The sequence below is a fragment of the Rattus norvegicus genome, chromosome 20 (genome assembly GCF_036323735.1).
Source record: "Rattus norvegicus strain BN/NHsdMcwi chromosome 20, GRCr8, whole genome shotgun sequence".
Lineage (NCBI taxonomy): Eukaryota > Metazoa > Chordata > Mammalia > Rodentia > Muridae > Rattus > Rattus norvegicus.
Genome location: NC_086038.1, coordinates 13,337,179 through 13,355,542, shown reverse-complemented (window position 1 = coordinate 13,355,542; position 18,364 = coordinate 13,337,179). Strand labels below are relative to the sequence as shown.

Here is an 18,364-nt window from a genome sequence, read left to right as displayed (position 1 = left end):
CATATTCTTCTTCACAAGAAATTTCCATATTTCTAGTCACAAAAAATATTTGTGACCATATATTTTATTTGGTAAATTGTATAGTTCTTTTGCTTAATTTGTTAGTTTACGTTGTTTGTTGATTTCTGTAAATATTCTGAGTTCAAGTTCTTCATATGCAGTGCCCAGCTTTCAAGCATTCCTCACTTTCTATGACTTATTTCTACTCTTAATATCTTAGGAAGGACCAATCTTTATTTTCATAGCATTAATTTTTGAAATTATTTTTATGGAAAATATTTTATGGATGCTTTGGTATAATATATTAGTGTTTGATTAACCCGAGATCTCAAAGAACTCTCTCTATTTCCCCTGGAACGTTTATGTGTTTAAGTCTGAGTTCATCTCTGTACATGGTTTCAGACGTGAGTTACGGTGAACACTGAAGCCAATAGGCTCTTAAGTGGGGGACGATTGTGTGTGATAGAAAAATTTAAAAGCATCTTAAAGACAGTGCATGGTCACACTGATTTATACAGGATGCCCATAATATCAGAGACAGCAAGGCAAAGAGCACACACCTTCCCCAAGAGGAGGATGTCTCTCCAAGATTGGTAATGGCGGCTCTAGAAAGGATGGAGGACAAAACAGATCGTGGGGAAAGGAAGCAGATTGTAGATAATGGGTTTGAGTCTCTACTGTTACAGTGCACAGAGCTTTCATCTCCACACTCCTAGGAGGAAATTCAGTTCGGAGAAAGCAGGCGTTGCTCTGGGTCTTGGTGCCGAGTGACAGTGATACTTGGGGTTATGCCTCTGAGGTGGGGTGCTTGCGGGAGTGTGTCTGTGGTGCCAGCTCCTTTAAGCTTCTCAACTTGTGAAGAACTGTTTTCCTGTTTCTGTTCTAAACCATAAACTATGTACTTACCACTTACTGTGGACAGCCAGAGAGGTAATTAAATACAAACAGGAACAGCTTGTAATCTAGAGTGTGACCTTTGTCCTCAGGAACTTTCCAATTATTTCTGAAACCATTATTTCCAAGTCTTAAAATCATGCCTTTTCCTGGGCATAATTTAACTTTTTTTTTTTAATGACTCAGATTTATCATTACAAATATTTTTAACGACATCAACATCTAGTTTTGTTGCCTTTGTATTTCCCTTAAGGTCTTTAGTGCTTTATATATTGGTGCATCCTGTGTTATATACCAAGAAAATAGCAAGGAAAACTGGTAATGGACTCATTTGCAAAATAAAGTCAGAAACAATATGGAGTCAAGAATAAAGTGTCACACATGGGGCAGCTGTGGTAGAGTACGTGTTCTCCTCTAAAGCCTGGTCAGCTCTGTTCATCTTTTGACAGTAGTGTTTGCTGTATCTGGTCCAAAGTAAAATCTCCTGTGGGTTCTCTTAACATCTGTTGTATTAAAGGAAAGTGAATTGAGGAGTTCGGGGCTTAGCAGGAGCAAGCCATTTCCTTCCGCCACAACGACTCTGGTGTAGAGTAACATACTCACAGGTTTAAGAAAACAGCGTGGTTCCTGCTGTAAGCAGCAAAAGCAGTGTATTGTAAGGTGAGCAGGCTGTGTAGATGGAGCATCTCTTTTCTGAGATCATTTCCTTTCTGAGCTCCTGAGAGACCACGGGCATTTCACATCAAGATGTCTGCATTCGGATGGCCTGGGCATGCTATGTCAGGCGAAAGGCAGCATCTACATTTCAGAGCTCGGAAGAGCCATGGCAGAAGAGGTGAATGGTCCTTCCAAGTCTCCTGTGCCGGCTCATTCAGGCAAACAGGTGACCTTCCTGAAACGTGAGTTCCAAGAGAGAAGTGATGTGTCCCAGGTGTGCAGGGGTCACCATCAGTGCAGTGGTGCGGGTCTCATGTATTAAAGTAGCAGTGCGCTGTGGGCTTGGAGGACATACTCACCCCGTCTGTGCTTTCAGATGCTCTGGCTTTGTTTCTGGATTTGTACTTGTCTTAACTGTTTTCTCACTCTGTGTGTTTCTTATTCAGCAAACCATGGCTGACTCTAGGAAACCCTCAGGTTTTCTGCTCAAGTGCTTAGGTAGGATGAAGCCCACCTTTGAAGAGTCTCTTTGGGAAGCAAAGTTATGTAAGTGCAGTTCTCTTGAATGTATACATTGAGGACCCATGATAGAGGCTTTCTTCATCTCCAGGCATGTCTAGAGAAGAGAAATTATTGTGGCTGTCTTGGTACCCAGAGACCTCTCCTGAGGATGGGGAAGCAGTGTTTTATATCTATGTTTTTGTTTGAATCAACACTGTCTTGTGGACAAGAGCAGGAAAGGCAGGATAAGGCTTTGTATGCCCAGCTCCAACAAGAGGGTCTAGTCACTTTACCAACCTCCTGTTGATTCTCACACGTGGTCATTGTTTCCTCCTGCTTGTGAGGAAGGCAAGGCTCAGTCACAAGAGTGAAAAACCATGTGTGTGAGCTCTTGTAGCTAGCGCAGAGTGGCCAACATAGAGGCCCCACCCACAGTAGGCTGGGACTTGGGATGCTCTGACCTCACTCGCCCTTTTTCAGTCACACTCTACTGAGAATGTGATTTCATGCCCCTGTGACTCACCTTGACGTGAAATAGAGTCGTAGCCGCTGAGGAGCTGCATCGCTTCAGCAGAGTTCTAGCAGGAATCAGAGGGTCTCCTTGAAGAATGTGTTTGAACAAGGTTTCCATGTTGGTTGCCTAAGATGCTTTGCTGAGGTTCACACCCCACACTTTCAGACCCTGAACACAAAATTGATGACACCCCCTAAGAATGTAGTGAAAAAGGCCAACAGAGATGTTTTGGAATGCTTAATCTTCCCCTCAAACATGCTGCCCGTTCTCTTAGGAGGTTGGGATAGACAATGACCTCCGTACCAGCAGCCTCCCATCTTGCTTTGCCAAGCCCTTCCCAGAACACACTCCAGGGCAGAGGTTGGAAGGCCACTGTAAGTTCCTCCCTTGGAAGTCAGAATTTTATCTTGGTGAGTAATAACCCTGCCAAAACAAAACTAAGTCTGTGGAAATCGCAGATTTGTGGAAATGTTAATTAAGAAAGACAAAACTAATTCTTAAGCTGCTAATAAAAATGCTCACAACTTGCCCTTAGTTCATTAATGGACAGCAACCCCACCACCAGCTTTGGCCAGGCACAGGGCTAAACTTTGTAGCTAGACTCTCCTGGGCTCTCAGGAGGCAGGCACTGCCAGTCTTCGGTGCTCTTCCATTAAAACGTTACTCCCCGACGGAAGGGGTTCTGGGCAGGAAAAGACAGATCCTTCTTTCTTACAGTGACATTTGCCCTGACCTGCACTGAACTATCCCCTCAAAATAGGGTAATTTGACTGGAAAAAAAAAGTTAGAAAGCCATTAACAGCCCCTCCAAACTTACCTCTTATTTTTTGTGATGATTCAATATATTTGAGGCCATGTCTTGGTGGCATTCTTGGAGCATTGAGCCAGTTGGGGGCGTGTTGGTGTTGGCATTGGTTTGAAGAAGCTGTTCATGGGGGTGGCATACCAGTTATACCAGTTTCTTTGGAGGAACTAGGAATGTTCAGTCTCCTAGTGGTGAAGAAAGCCACTGGGATGCTGACACTTACCCCATAGTGCTTTGCTGTTTTTAAGAAGTAATTTTTTTTTTTGGGGGCTGGGGATTTAGCTCAGTGGTAGAGCGCTTACCTAGGAAGCGCAAGGCCCTGGGTTCGGTCCCCAGCTCCGAAAAAAAAAAAAGAAAAAAAAAAAAGAAGTAATTTTTTTAAGGCTGGGCCATAATATATTCCCATAAATGTCTTTCAAGAATCAAGTACAGTCAGGCTATGTAACCTTTTAGTAAATACTCCAAAAGAACTTACTTGCTACTGAGCTCTGCCTGGCATGTAGAAGACCTGGGTAGAAAACACTGCCGATGTCTCCTGGTTTTAAAACACTGTGGTAAAAACATAATAAAATTTACCTTTTACCCGTTTAAAATATATATATATATATATATATATATATATATATATATATATATATACATATATATTAATTATATGGTATAATAACCTTTCCAGTGCTGTACATGGATCACACTGCCTGGTTCCAGAACTTTCCATCAGTTGCCAGTGGGAATCTTCCATATAGGAAGTTATCACTCTCCTTTCCTCTCTTCTGGTACCTGGCAACCACTAATGTACTTTTTAAGTGTTTCACTTAGTTTCAGGATTCATTCATGTTGTAATGTGCCAGTACCCCTTTCCTCTCTATGACTGACAAATATTCTGTTGCACAGAAAGACGGCATTTTCTTTCCCCACTGGTGGGCGTGTGGAGTGTCTCCCTTTGGGGGCCACTGTGAGGAACGCCTCTTTGATGGTTGCTGTTCATTTGTTTATATGAACATCTGCGTTCAGTTCCTGTAAGCCATGGGAGTACAATTGCCAGTCACATGGTGGCCATGGTAGCCGGCTGAAGACTTGTGAGTCTCCTCCTTGGTGGCTTCAGTGCTTGTCATTTTGGGGGTACATGGTGGTGGACAGGGCTTTGCACGTATAAGTATAGAGCCTACCACTGAACGGCGCCCCTAGCTTATTTCCCACTGCTGTTTTTGAAGTGGCATCTTGCGGTGGCCTCGAGTTGTGTCCTCCGAGCAGTAGGTGGTATTGAACACTTGTTCACAGGTGTACTGGCCACCTGAGTGTCGTCTTTGGGGAACACGTCACACTTCCTGTCCGTGTGCATTTGGGCAGGTAGGCAGGTTTTCTTTCTAGATCAAATGTGAGTTTGTTTGTCACGGGAATGAGACTTTCTCGTGTACCCCCACCCTACGTCATCTGCGTAGGACGTCCAACCCCTAACGCCAAGTCCAGCCATTCAGTCTCATTGTAGCTCAGACTGTACTATTGACTTGCTTAAATTAAGATGCAAATAAGGTTCCACATTATATTAAAAGTCTGTCAATAAACTCCTTCCTTTTTTGTCGGGTTTACTTACAGAAGAGGAGCTTATGGGTGTATCCCATGGTGTATGTTCTTCTCGGTGCTCCAGTGCTGCCGTCTCTTGTGAACTGCTGGGTAGATCTGGAGGGCAGATGTGGTTCCCAGTCACGCCTGGCAGAGCCTTGGCTGAGAAGCTGTGTGGCGCAGTAGGAATGTCCGTCCTCTGGGGGACCATTGCTACTCATTGTGTTACACTTATTCTTTTCCAACGCCGAGCCTCTCAGTCCAGCAGACACCAGCTCATCAACATAAAACCTCTCTACACAAATGTTCTTAATTGTGTTCCTTGATTTCCCAGCTTCTAGGGTGTGTCCCTGTGACCATGTTCTGGACAGTCCTGTCCAATGCACTTTCTACCTGCTCTTGGTCCTCCCTCACATCACCTAAAGAAAAGGTTTAAAGAAAGCGATGATCCAGGGAGAGGAAACCTTGGCCAATGATTGTGGTGTGCAGTGGGGTTAAGGGTCTCCAGGAGGACAGCAGCCCTGCCTTTGGAGGCTCCCCGGCTCTGCCATGGCTGCCTGACAGGAACTTCAGGAGGGAAGCTTTATGTTTGCTAATGGTTTCTTGGCTGTTTAGCCCCATGTGTCTGAGCAGAACATGAAGCAGCTGCACTGTGTAGTAGAGAGGGCTATTTACTCCTGGTGATGAGGAATACAAGAAGAAGCGCCAGGGGGAATGTACCTCAAGTCCACACTCCCAATGGCCCACAGGTAGTGCCACTACCTGGGAGGCAACTGTTAAAAGCAAGCCTGGGGGACAGTTTATACTCAAACTGTGACAGCGGTCCCAGCATCTGGACTTCATGGTGGATCTTCTTTCCCCTACCTTACAACAGCTTGGCTGAGTTTCAGGAAGGAAAGGGCATAGCGGGCATAGTAGCACAAGACTCCCACATCTCTCCCCCGGTCCTTCTTTTAACAGTTCTGGGACGGATTAAAAGGAGGTTATTTTCACTGTTTTTTATAACTGAAGGGACAGTGCACAAGCCTGCCTCTGGCCTGAAGGGGACAGTACACAAGCCTGCCTCTGGCCTGAAGGGGACAGTACACAAGCCTGCCTCTGGCCTGAAGGGGACAGTACACAAGCCTGCCTCTGGCCTGAAGGCAGGCGGGCACTAGAGTGACTTCTTCCTGCTCCTGCTCTACTTCTCGGTTATTTGTTTTTTTTTTTTTTTTTTTTTCCACTTTACATCACAAAACTGGTTCTTAATGACGATGGCTGTACCACGGTGGTCTGCAGTTCTGCTTTCCATAGCAGGGGCCTACGGAAGGAGAGGATGAAAGATGATGAATCATGCCCTCTGGCTTCTTGCCAGATGCCCTTAAAATGGCATGTCCTTAAATAGATCCGACCTTTAATAGCTTTTTAAAGATCATGTGGTCTTCATGGGTGTATTCTGTGGTCCTTAATTAAATTTTAGACAAATTCAAACATTTTTGATGTGTGTGCAGGGGTGCGGGGTTGCCTATTTGCCTGTACCTGTGTGCATGTGCATATGGAGGCCAGAGGTCCATGCCAGGTATCTTCTTCAATTGCTTTCCACCATATCTTTTTTTGAAACATGCCTCTCACTGAACCAGGAACTCAACAGTTAGGTTAGACTGCCTGCCTGGTTAGCAAGCCTCCAGGACCCTTCCCTCTGTCTCCCCAGTGCTGGCATCACAGATGCGCCACACTGCCCAGCAGTGGGTGGGTGCTAGGACCTTTGCATCAGGCTTCATGTCCACACAGCAAGCACTTCACTAACCAGGCCATCGTCCTAGTCTCCACTCTTCAGTGTTCTGTGTCACTTTAAATACATAGGAAGATGTATGTATGCCTTGGCTTTCATATCCTACCCCTAAACTCCCAGTGCATTTAAAGAAGACAGGCCCATCTGATGCCTACTGAGGCCTTCCCCTAGGATCATCCCCTGGGCTTCTCTGCTCCAGGCCCTCCAAGGTGAGTGTCACAGATGATATCACATGTAAGCAAAGAAAAGGTATTTTCTATTCACATTGTAGACATTTCCTAGATGAAAGTGAGTGTGACTATATAAAGACATAGTTTAATTATGTATCCCAGGTTTGCCTTTCCTGGTTCCTCCTGCCTGGGCTTCCTGTGTGAGCTCTCATTGGGCCTTTCTCGCACTCCTGTGTTCATATACATCACACATCTTGTCTCTGCGTCCTGCTCCAGACACAGAACTAACTGACTTGCCAAGCTGAAAAGCCCAATACTGATGGAGAAGCTAAGTGCGAAGTATGAATTCAGAATGAAAACTGGAACTATAACTACTAGTATATTTCTTAGTTCCCTCTTGGTTTGTTTGCTTACAAAACAGATGCTCACTATGTTGCCCAGGCTAGCCCCACACCCAGCATCTTCCTGCCTCAGCCATAGAATGCTGGAATGCAGGCACATGCCACTCTGCCCAACCTCTGCTGCTGTGTTGTTGTTTCTTTAAGATACTTCTTTTCTTTTTTTCGGAGCTGGGGACCGAACCCAGGGCCTTGTGCTTGCTAGGCAAGCGCTCTACCACTGAGCTAAATCCCCAACCCCAAGATACTTCTTTTCTTTTTTTAAGATTTATTTTATCTTTGGGGATGATGAGATGGCTCAGTGGGTAGAAGTTTTTGCTGCCAAGCCTGAGGACCTAATTCGGATCCTATAACTCACACGGTGAGAGAGACAACTGTAGCAAGTTGTCCTCAGGCCTCCCTCCACATACATGAGATTGGCTTCAGGCCACCCTCCACATACATACATACATGGGATTGGCTGGCCGAGACATCGGCTGTCCTGTAGGAACTGAGAAGTGATATCCTCAGCCTGTAACCCTCCTTAATCTACAGTATAGAGACGTCGCTGTGGACAGCCCTGGAAGATCAGGGTCTGCCTTGTACACCAAAGGCTACTTTTTAAAAGCTAGAGCTGTCACTGTAGATCTTTGTGAGAAGGTGCCTGGCGGGTCGCACTGTTACAGGTTAGAGGCCTCTGCTGTGTTTGATTTGCAAGTGGCCATTCTCACTGTAAGTTAGAGGTTTCCGTCCCCTTGGCCTCTGAGCCCCACTACTGCCTTGCTGTCTTCTCGGCTGTGCATTTCCATTCACTTACGTGGTGCTGGGGATTACACCCAGGCCCTCAGCAATGATAGGAAAGTTCCTACCACGGAGCTGCGCCACAGCCCTTATCTCTCCAACACTCTCTTCCTCTGCGTGCAAGTTCCTCTTCAGTTCTTTGGTCCTCTTCATGCCCCATTAATGCTTTTTTTTATCAGCGTGGCCACTGCTTCGGAGAGCTCCAAGGTCTCCTTTCCCCTTACTGCCCTACTGTGTCTCCTGGGTGAGTCTACTGAGGACACCGATAGTTTTACTCTTTCACTGAATTTTCTCTCATGACCCCTGCACCCATGTATCAGTGCTCCCATGCCTGTTCTGCCTATTTACAAAGTACCTTAAAGTTAATGCACCCAAAATGTGACTCCTTGTATGTTTAAGCCCTGTTTCCAGGGAGCCCTGCTTCTGTGAAGGTCAGTACAGGTGTTTGGTTCTGCCAAGAGAAGCTAAGGGCTATCCTTGGCACGACATGCACTTACCCTTCATGTATTTAACCTGTTACCAAGTCCATCTGTAGCCTAACTCCCTTTTTCTGCTACCACAGACCTCTACAGTCAGCAGCCCCAGCCTGCCAGGTCCCGTTGACTCTTCTGAGTCCATTCAACCACACTTCACTTGGCAGCCTTCTGTTGGCCCTGGACTGCGTCAGGTCCCCATGTGGGCTTCTGTTTTACTCCTGAGTACCAAGGCCTGACTCAAGGGCCTGGCCTCAGGTGAGGATCCATTGAATGGGCAAATGATCCTCAGAAGGTACAGCCGTATCCCACACCCCTCCTTCTCATGTCAGTCAGCAGCTTCAATTCCCAGGGCCACGTGCTGCCTCACATGTAAGCTCGTGTTTCAGTGCAGACCTGAGGCCATCACTGTCTCCTCAGGTTGTCTGGTCCCCTTTACTTTCTGTTTGTTTAGTTCTTTGAGACTTTTATACAGTGTGTTTTGATCATAACCCCTACACACACACACACACACACACACACACACACACACACACACACACACACACCCTCCCAGATTCATTCCTTTTTCCCTGCCCATTCACTGTGTGTCTTTTTTTCCTTAATGTTTCTATGATAAGCCTTATTTTAGACAACAGGTCCACTTGAGGAGGCCATACTCATCTTGCTGTTTTGACACAAATGGTGATAGACTGGGTCTGCTAGCACCTGCTTCTTTGTAGTGAGTAGACACTCAGGCTCTCCAGGTGTCTCCTAAAGGCTTAGCAGTCGGTCATCAGAGTGGACTGACAGTTACATGTCTCCTTCTCTGACGCCTGGGACAGCTGCTCTCAGTTACGTGTTCAGGAAGTGAGGCCTGGCCCTCCCCCATCTACAAGCCTCACACAGTGGTATTGACTTGGGTTTTTCTGAGTCACAGACAGTTTAAGTTTATACCACCCAGGTGCCAAGAAAACCGCAGATTGCCGTTGCGTTTGGCCATCGTGGGCAGGTGAAATGACAACAGGACTGTATAGGGCAGTGGTTCCCAGACAAGTCTGGCTGGCTTGGCTGTTGACCTGAGAGGGATGCTCAGGTTTGCGCTTGCAAAGACAACATCAGACTGCACCTGCTGCACTCGGTCATCCAGACTCTGAAAGACAGAGTGAGAGGTTGGTTCTGGTGGCAACAGACTTGGTGAAGGCCCCAGGATTTCCTACCCATCCCACTGACCTAGAGCCTACTTTCCGTCCTGCTACGGGACAGATGGTGGCATGTGCAGGGCGGAGCCGTTGGACCTGGGTGATGAAGGGAAAAGCTGTTTCTCTGGTAACTTGGTATGATGTTTTATTATTCAGTGTGTTTCTTCTCCAAGCTGCTTACCATCCTGTCATGGTACCACTGGGCTTCTAACCAGGGCATGAAGAGCTTCACATGTGCACACGTGGGTGGGGTCTTCCCCTCTTCTGTTTCTAGCACTGAGCTTTTTGTTTTCCCTTTGCCAGCAAGCCTAGTGTCTGCAGACCTTTGTAGCCCTGACCATTACAAACAGTGATAGTGGTTGGAGGCAGTAGACCTGCTCTCTCAGGCTTGTGGACTTTTCCCACTTCCTAAGGAGCACCCCTGTGTCCAGACCTAGCATCCCTCCCCACTGAGCGGGAATAGGAGCTCAAGACCCAGCCAGCTTGTCTGCGTTTGGGCTTTATTTTGATCTGAAATGTTATCATCAACTATCAAAAGCGCCTCTCACCTGAAACCCCAGGACCCCTGGTCCATCCAGGAACCATATCCTGTGTCTATTTTGAGGGGAGGAACAGGGTAAAGAGGCACCAGCAGCTTTTCCCCCAGCAGGGTGGGGTTTGTCTGAAGGAAGCCAGCCTTGGCCAGTCAGCTGGGGTGCAAGAGTTTCTGCTGTGAGGCACAGTGAAGCCAGGCACGTCCACAACCCTGTGAGAACTGCTGTGTCCTCAGGAGCAAAAGAGGGCACCGACACAGGAAGAAGAGGTTTGTCTTTCTCCAGCAGTCGGTGACCTCGAGTGAGATACTGCCACTGGTCTGCAAGCACTGGACTGAGTGTCACTGAGACACTTCCTGCCCTGTTGTCTGTATGAGGCCTGTGCCTCAGCTTCTGCGTCAGTCACTTAGATGCAAATCCTGGAAGCATGGAAAGGACTTTTCTTTTCTTTTTTTCCTCTTTTCACTTTAGTCCCATTAGCAGACTTTCCCCCTTGGCATTCTATAAACAAAAGACCTTTCATTTTCGTCTCGTACTGGACCTTGTACACCATGCGGTTTATCAGGCCTGCCCATTCATTGTCTTACAGACCATGTAGGCAAGCTATGCAGCAGTGAGGACTCACCCTCAAGCTATCGCCCTCTTTTAAGACTGCTCCAGGGTGAGCTGCCCAGTGGTAGAGCATGGCCTAGCATTTGTGGGGACCCCCAGCCCAGCGCTGCAAAAATGACAGTAATAGAAAACTCTAGCTAAGGAGGACTTAGATGCTTCTTTTTGTGGTATTTGAGACAAAAGTTCCAGTTCCTGTGACCTCTTCTGCTGCCCAGAACCCTGGGTTGGTGTTTCATCTCCAATGGAGCTGGCCACCCTCGATGTCTGCTAAGAGTCAGACGGGAAAAGAGACAAGAGAGGCAACTGCACAAGAGTGTGTGTCTACGCTCGTGGACATCTATGTCTAGGAGGGGGGTGTCTTCTGTAGGCAGCTGTTACCCATCGTTTATTTCAAGGTGACTAGAATATCATCAGAAACCCCTTTGGGATAGTAGCTATTACCGGAGCAGAGACTGTGGGAAGGGGAGGAGGAAAATGGCCAGAACAGAAAAATGGTCAGTATGGTACCAAGACAGAGGCTTCTAATGAGACCCAGGCATTTGGGGAAGAAAGATACCATGGGGTGGGAGCACCCTTCAGTTGCTATTCAAGGCACTTTGGCCACCACCAACTTACTCCTCCCATTCTTCCAGGTCTGGTCAGATTGCTGTCCTTCTCCAAACAAGTTTATAATGGTTGAAGTCAGCTGCAGAGGTGGAAAACAACAGGTAGTCAGGTTACCCATTGCTGTTAGAGCCGCTACACTTAAAGGTGTGCTTGATGAAGGTGCTGCCAGAGGGCAGTGTTCTGTGCACACTGTCAGGGGCAAGAAAATGCACTTGGTGCTGTAGCTGATGAGAGAGAGCTTGGCCCTGTAACTGCTCCATGAAGAGACCATGTAACTCAGTTAGACACTGGCCAGCATGGGACAGCCTCTCAGCTCAGAACTTGGTCTCCAGTGTTTTTAAAAAGTACCTGTCCTTTTATAAAAGAAGTGAGAGTGATGAAGTGCTTTGCCAGCTGTGAAACTGTAGCTCACATAGCTGTGGAGGTGTTGGTGTTACCTGGGGACTTCTCTCATTCGTGGATGGATTTCAGAGGCTGCGTGGTTTGCCTCACAGTGAGATTGGACTTTGTTGCCTCACGAGGTTGACTCAGTGCACTTGAAGGTGGCATGTGATAAACTAAGATGTGAAATGAGGAGTGGGGGAGTCTTCATGTCGTGTGTGCCAAGGCCTGATGGCTTTGGGGTGCTTTACACCATTAGTGTGCACGTCAGTCCCTGTGCATGCCTACCTCTGAGATGCAGTGGCTAGAAGGATGGAGATGTTGTTGTTACTGTACCCCTCCCTTAAGCGGACCAGGGAGTTTATTGAAGTTCCTTAGAGGAACATGAGTGAGGGGTATCTGACTGGACCGTGGTCAAAGGCAGCAGTGTTATCAAAAATGCCCACTCTCATGTTGACTGTTCACCAAAGCCAAATCCGTGCAGCTCCTTACACTACTTGCAGGCAGATAGGAGAGTCTCCTTAGTAGTGTGGCTGGTGTTTGCCACAGAGTCTTAAAGTGGCTGTATATCCCAAGCTGACTTTGAACTCAGTCTACCTGAGTATCAGGATTACAAGTGTGTGCTACATTGCCTAGCTTAAAGACCTTTTCAGTGCTTTAATAAACAAGAGGAAGCTCACTACCCAAAGACTATACATGGACTGACCCTGGGCTCTGACCTCATAGGTAGCAATGAATATCCTAGTAAGAGCACCAGTGGAAGGGGAAGCCCTGGGTCCTGCTAAGACTGAACCCCCAGTGAACTAGACTGTTGGGGGGAGGGCGGCAATGGGGGGAGGAGGGGGAGGGGCTAGGGGGATGTTGGCCCGGAAACCGGGAAAGGGAATAACATTCGAAATGTAAATAAGAAATACTCAAGTTAATAAAAAAAAAAAAAAAAAAAGAAAGAAAGAAAGAAAAGAAAAGAAAGAAAAAAAAAGGAAGCTCACTGGTCATCGCTCACATCTGGCAGTCTGTGTTGTTACCACAGCAGGCCATGTGTGAAGCAGCTTATAGATTATGTCTGAGGCCCAGGCCTTACTACACAGGAACACAGAACTGATGGGTAGATCGATGGGTGGGATGGGCAACCCATAAAAGACCTAGTGACGGTCACAGGGTAAGCACTGAGCATGGCCCATAGCACACTCTGGTTCCTCTAGAGTGAGGTCATGGGATGGGATAGGGGTTGGGGGGTCAGTGTCCTACCTTCTTGAGAACTGAGAAATCACACTTCATCCCGTTTTTTCCTTTCCCTCAGAATATCGACATCACAAACTTCAGCAGCAGCTGGAACGATGGGCTGGCTTTCTGCGCACTTCTTCACACCTATCTCCCAGCCCACATACCATATCAAGAGCTGAACAGCCAAGAGAAGGTGAGCCGAAACCAGGGATGGTGCCTTGTCGGTGGGCCACTCGTTCCAGCCTTGCCTCACAGTAGCCTGTCCTGGCTCATTCCCCTGGATTCCTTGTTTATACTTCAGCCAGCCAGTCCCGGGTCCACCTATCGCCCCTGTAACAGCATTCCTAGTGGGAGTAGTTGGCTCTCTTTGGTTGGCAATATTTAGCCTCAAGGGCTTTAAGAAGTCCCAAAGAAAGATAATAGTGACATGATTGGTCAGGGCAGTCCAGCTAGCCTAGGCAGCCTCCTGTCACCTCAGGACCAGCACTTCTGTTCACAGCCTATCGTAGTACACCATGGAACTCAGCAATGACAGTCTTGTATCCAAGCTATGGTTCAGGGTACCCCACTCTAAAGGTCCTTCAGGCCCCTGCTTTCTTTTATGGTGGCCCAAGCCCTGTAGGGACCCTGCACAGGGGAGAATGGTCTCTGGATAGCTGTCTGCAGCTTTCAGAGTGGGAAAACAGTAAGTAGTGCTGGAGCTGGCTGCAGAGGAGAGCCAAGGCCCTGAGGGCTAGGGTCTGCCCTGCATGATCTTCCGCTTTCCACACACCCCACTGACATGATCTCTCTTACAGAAAAGGAACTTCACCTTGGCTTTCCAGGCAGCTGAAAGTGTTGGAATCAAATCCACTCTGGTAAGCCCCTCACTGAGGTTTTGCTGACAGTGAGTGCCTAGGAAAAGTGGTCATGGCTGGACTGGACTGAGGATGTGAACACTCACAGGATCTCAGTGCTGTACCAAATGATTCTCTTGAGGAATTATCCAAAGGAATAAGCAGCTTTGGACCCCAGTCCCAGCAACCTTATATGGAGCTGCTCTTCATGGTTGTCTGTTCATGAGCAGAGTCTGTAGGTTCAGGGAAAGTGTCACAGGGCTGTGCTGTGTGCCCTCTGTCAGTCTGCAGCAGTAGTGGCTCAGCCTGTGGATCGAGACTCCTCTGGGGGGTCGAATGACCATTTCAGTTGGGTCGCCTAAGACCATTGGAAAGCACAGTTATTTGCATTATGATTTATAACGGTAACAAAATTACAGTTATGAAGCAGCAATGAAAATAATTTTATGGTTGGGGTCACCACAACATGAGGATCTGTGTGAAAGAGTCACCACTGGTCTAGAGGGTGAGGGTCAAGAGCCCAGAAGCTATCCGGAAGTGGACAGCACTGCCCATAGTTCCTCACAGGGGCCATAAGAAGGTGCTGAAAATGTTGCTCATGATGCAAAACCCAAGTTGTGGAAATGGGGGCCTTTCTTAGGCTTCTACCCCGTCCCTGCTGGGCTCACAGACAGACATCTGTCTGCTCTTGCTGTCCTCTGCATGCCTACCACATCTAGATGCAGAAGGATGCTTCTGCACCTAGAAGGACTTGCTAGAGTAACAGTGACAGTGCCCAGACCTGTTCCTGCTCAGGGCTATGTACAAAAGAAAGGATCCAGTGGAACCAGAACATTCTTAGGATCCTAGGGGACCTGCAGGTCTCCAGGTCTGTCTCCTTAGCTAAAGGTACCCATTACCTTGACTTGTAGCAACTGCATGGGCCAGGAAGAAGTACTTACAGTAATAGTTATACCGTGACAGTGTTCACCTATAGTGTGTCTTCGAAACTCAGAAAATCATGCTTGCTTAGGCTAGCCTTTATCTGGCTGTGTAGGAAGAGATCAGATACATTGTAGTAGGACATTGCACACCATGTACAACGTGTTCATTAAAAAAAGGCTAGGTATTTCAGCCTAACCAAGAAGCTTATAGTCAAGATTTGTTCACAAGCCAACTGACTTGTTTGCTGTCTTAACTTGCTCAGGACAGCCCTTCTCATCCCGTGTGCTCAGTGGCATTTCTGGGTTCCTCGAGTGTGGAACGGTCTTCTCAGACTACCTGGCCCTGCCCTTTAGTTGCTACAGGCCCTTGTGACAGGTGCTGAGACCCCAAGGGCGGGAGCCGCTCTATTTCCACCACAGGCCACTTGTTCTCTTCACAACGCAGCTAAAAAAGAAAGTCTTTATAACTCGACACACCATGATGCTGTGAGCCCTAAAGTGTCTCCAGAGAACAGCCTAGAAAGAACCTAGAAGTCTGGGGAGAGTTTCCACTTGATAAGCTGTGGCTGGGGTAGAGGAGACCCTAGTGGGACAGAAGTGTGACACTCAGTAAGGAGATGCTCACGGGGCCACTGGAGTAGAGCGGCTACTGGAGGCCTGTCCTCTGAAGAGGCAGTACGCCTTGGACTAAAGGCTGTCTGCTGCTTACTGGGACTAAAACCCATTGGGGTGGCTTGTGAGGGTAACAAGTCCTAATTAAGCTCCTTCTCCACAGGACATCAATGAAATGGCACGCACTGAACGGCCGGACTGGCAGAACGTAATGCTGTATGTCACAGCCATCTACAAGTACTTTGAAACCTGAGCACACCGGATGGCTGCTACCAGCTAGGGACCTCTGCAGTCACCAAGTGACAACACCATTAGCTAGAACCCCTAAAGCTTTCAGCGACTCTGGGCCTCCCTGCAGGGAGTGTGCCCAGCTCTAGGCCTCTGCATTGGAACTGGAACTGCAGACCAGGGCTCTTCGACGTGGCTGTCCTCGGGATCAGAACACAGCACACCGCCGGCCTTCTTCCAGAGACCGTCTAGCTCTAACTAGCCCTGGAGTGTAAAAACACAAAGGCTTGTGCCTGGCTCATCCTGGGAAATGGGATTAAGTTGTGGGAGCCACGGGTCAGTGAAAGCTAAAGCTATCGAACTTCTTGACTGTCATCCGTGGGATTCCCAGTGCTGGGACAGAGCTGGCCTTGGTCCCTTCATGTGGGCCTGGGTTCTAGGAGTGAATCAGAGAAGAGGGTCAGTACCCCTTCCGTGCGAGGACCGTCCTAACCACTGCGGTAACTTAGCAGTGTTAAAGGCCAGCGCAGAGGCCCACAGCCAGTTGAGTCTACACGGCCACCAAGCAGATTTTTGTCAGTCTCAAGAAGCAGGTGGCACACCCAGTAGGTGCTCAGCCTCTAGCCTGTAGCACCAAGGAAAAGACTGGTCACACGGAGTCTCTCATTAAAGTTGTTGTTTTATTATAAGCAATATTGGTGAAATAGCTCCTATTCTGTTAGTACCAAAGTTAATTGCTTTAGTAAGCATAGAAATAAAAACATAATGTGGGCATTAGCATGGTGAGAGTGAGGATTCGTGCAGTAGGGACAAGAGGACGTGCTTTAGGGGGCCAGAGACTCAAGTCACACTGATAGCTGCCCCAGGGCAGGAGTTCAGACAGTGCCTTAGCCCTGCACCAGGACAGCTGAGCCTACACCTGCATGGGTGTCCTGCATGTTGATGGGGACTCTAGGAGAGGTGGCTCCATGCTGTGCCTGGGCTATGGGGCCCACACCATGAGCCAAGGCCTTAACTCGGTTCTGTTGATTTCTGCCTGGAATTGAGCAGCCCCTTTTCAAGAATAGGAAGCCCTTATTTCATGTGCCTGACAACAGAAGCCATTGTTTGGACAATGTCAAGACCTGTTGCTTCTGGGATACACTTGTTTGTCACCTGCAAACACCATGCAGAGAATGGCCATCAATAGAAATGGGTTCACAGCCTCAATAGCAGGATGGTGGGAATGTCTCCCAGGAGGCACGCCAGTCCAAACCTGGACTGAGTGGGGTTCTGTATTCAAACATGCTCCAGACTGGGAATTTGTCGTATCTGTGGAACGTAGAGAAGGAAGCATTTTGAAAGTACTTATTAGGAAGTGGGCTGCGTCTGTATGTGTTGCCATCAGATGGTCAGTCCCACCCTGCTTACATGTCCAAATCTGGCAGCTCATGCTGCAGAGTATTCCAGAAGACCCCTGTTAATCCACCTGTCCCGGTGCCTCTCTGGTCCTCCTTGGCCTAACTCTGTTCTTGCTCTTGTTCTGCTGATGAGTTCCTGTCAGGGCCACTGACTGTCCAAGTGAGTCTCCACTGCATTCCTGAGCTTCCAGCCTCTGCTATATCTGCCTTCACTGAGGCCCATCCACTGTGCACCGAGGTATTTGATCTGAGGCCAGGTTTTATTTATTATCATGAAAAAGGGTTGTCTTGTTAAAGAGACTTTCCTGGGCTTGCAGTTCACAACTTCTGTTCCTCATGCCAACATAGAAATTACCAGAGTTTTCTGAAAAGAGTTGGAGTCAGTCTGCTGCTGCTGTATCTTCATATATAGATAACATTCTGCAAGGCCTGGGACCAGAGGAAACATTTCTATTCTGCAAGGCCTGGGGCCAGAGGCAGGGCCTGATGATGGGCCGGAGGAGACTCTCGCCCCCCACCACACACACACTTGGTGCCCATCACAGCCAGGGTCAGGCTGCCCATGTTTGTGTGAGGGTCCACAAGTGTCCAGCTGTCTCCAGACCGTTGCTTTTTGTCTCCTCCAATAGCCCCTTAAAGAGCACTGTTGGGCATGCTCGGAGACAGCCATGTGCTATTAAAAGTAGTACTTGGGAGTTGTTAGAATGACTGTCTCCAGTGCATGCACGAGGCCCTTGGTTGACCCCCACGACCACATACACTGAGTGTGATGCATACCTGTAATTCTAGTACTTGGGAAACGGAGGCAGGAGGGTCATGAGTTCAGTGTTACTGTTGGTACACGGTGTGTTTGATGCCAGCCCTGGCATGTGAGAGACCCTGTCCCCTAAGAAGGTGATACTTGGAGGTTCTCTCATTCTAGGGCTGCTTCCTGGGAAGCTCCAAGATGTAAGCTCGCCTCTCTTTCCTAAAGCACAAGCTTCACTACAAAAGGGCCAGTTACCTTTCTACTGTTGTCAGTCATGGCTTCTGCTGATGAATGATACTTTGTCGTTTTGTTCTAGTAAATACTCTTGAATGTATTCCATTGTCATGATTTCATTTCCGAGTTAGTTTTCCCTCTCTGCTGTCCCTCTGACCTCACACAAATCAGAGCTCTCAGCCCTCCGGTGGAATTGGAGTGGAAGACATAGGTCTTCCACCTGCTACAGCACCCTGCCATGTGTGCCCAGGTAGGTCTGCACAGAGGGAGGAGGAAACCGACGAGCCTAGAGGTTCCGGCCTGCCCTTAAACCACATGCT

At 48.0% G+C, this 18,364-nt stretch overlaps 1 protein-coding gene across 4 annotated transcripts in view; it reads left to right on the top strand.

The window, feature by feature from the left end:
• Window positions 1-18,144, top strand: part of Specc1l (sperm antigen with calponin homology and coiled-coil domains 1-like) — a 105,682-nt gene extending 87,538 nt beyond the window's left edge. For 2 of the 4 annotated variants that reach the window (XM_063279246.1, XM_063279247.1), the window contains exon 14: window positions 13,140-18,144. In XM_063279246.1, coding sequence (XP_063135316.1) covers window positions 13,140-13,448 — 309 coding nt within the window. In that variant the 3' untranslated portion in view covers window positions 13,449-18,144. The remainder of the gene's footprint in view (window positions 1-13,139) is intronic. The other 2 variants (XM_006256339.5, NM_001039455.2) reach the window with 2 other exon arrangements.
• Window positions 18,145-18,364: the final 220 nt, after the last annotated feature.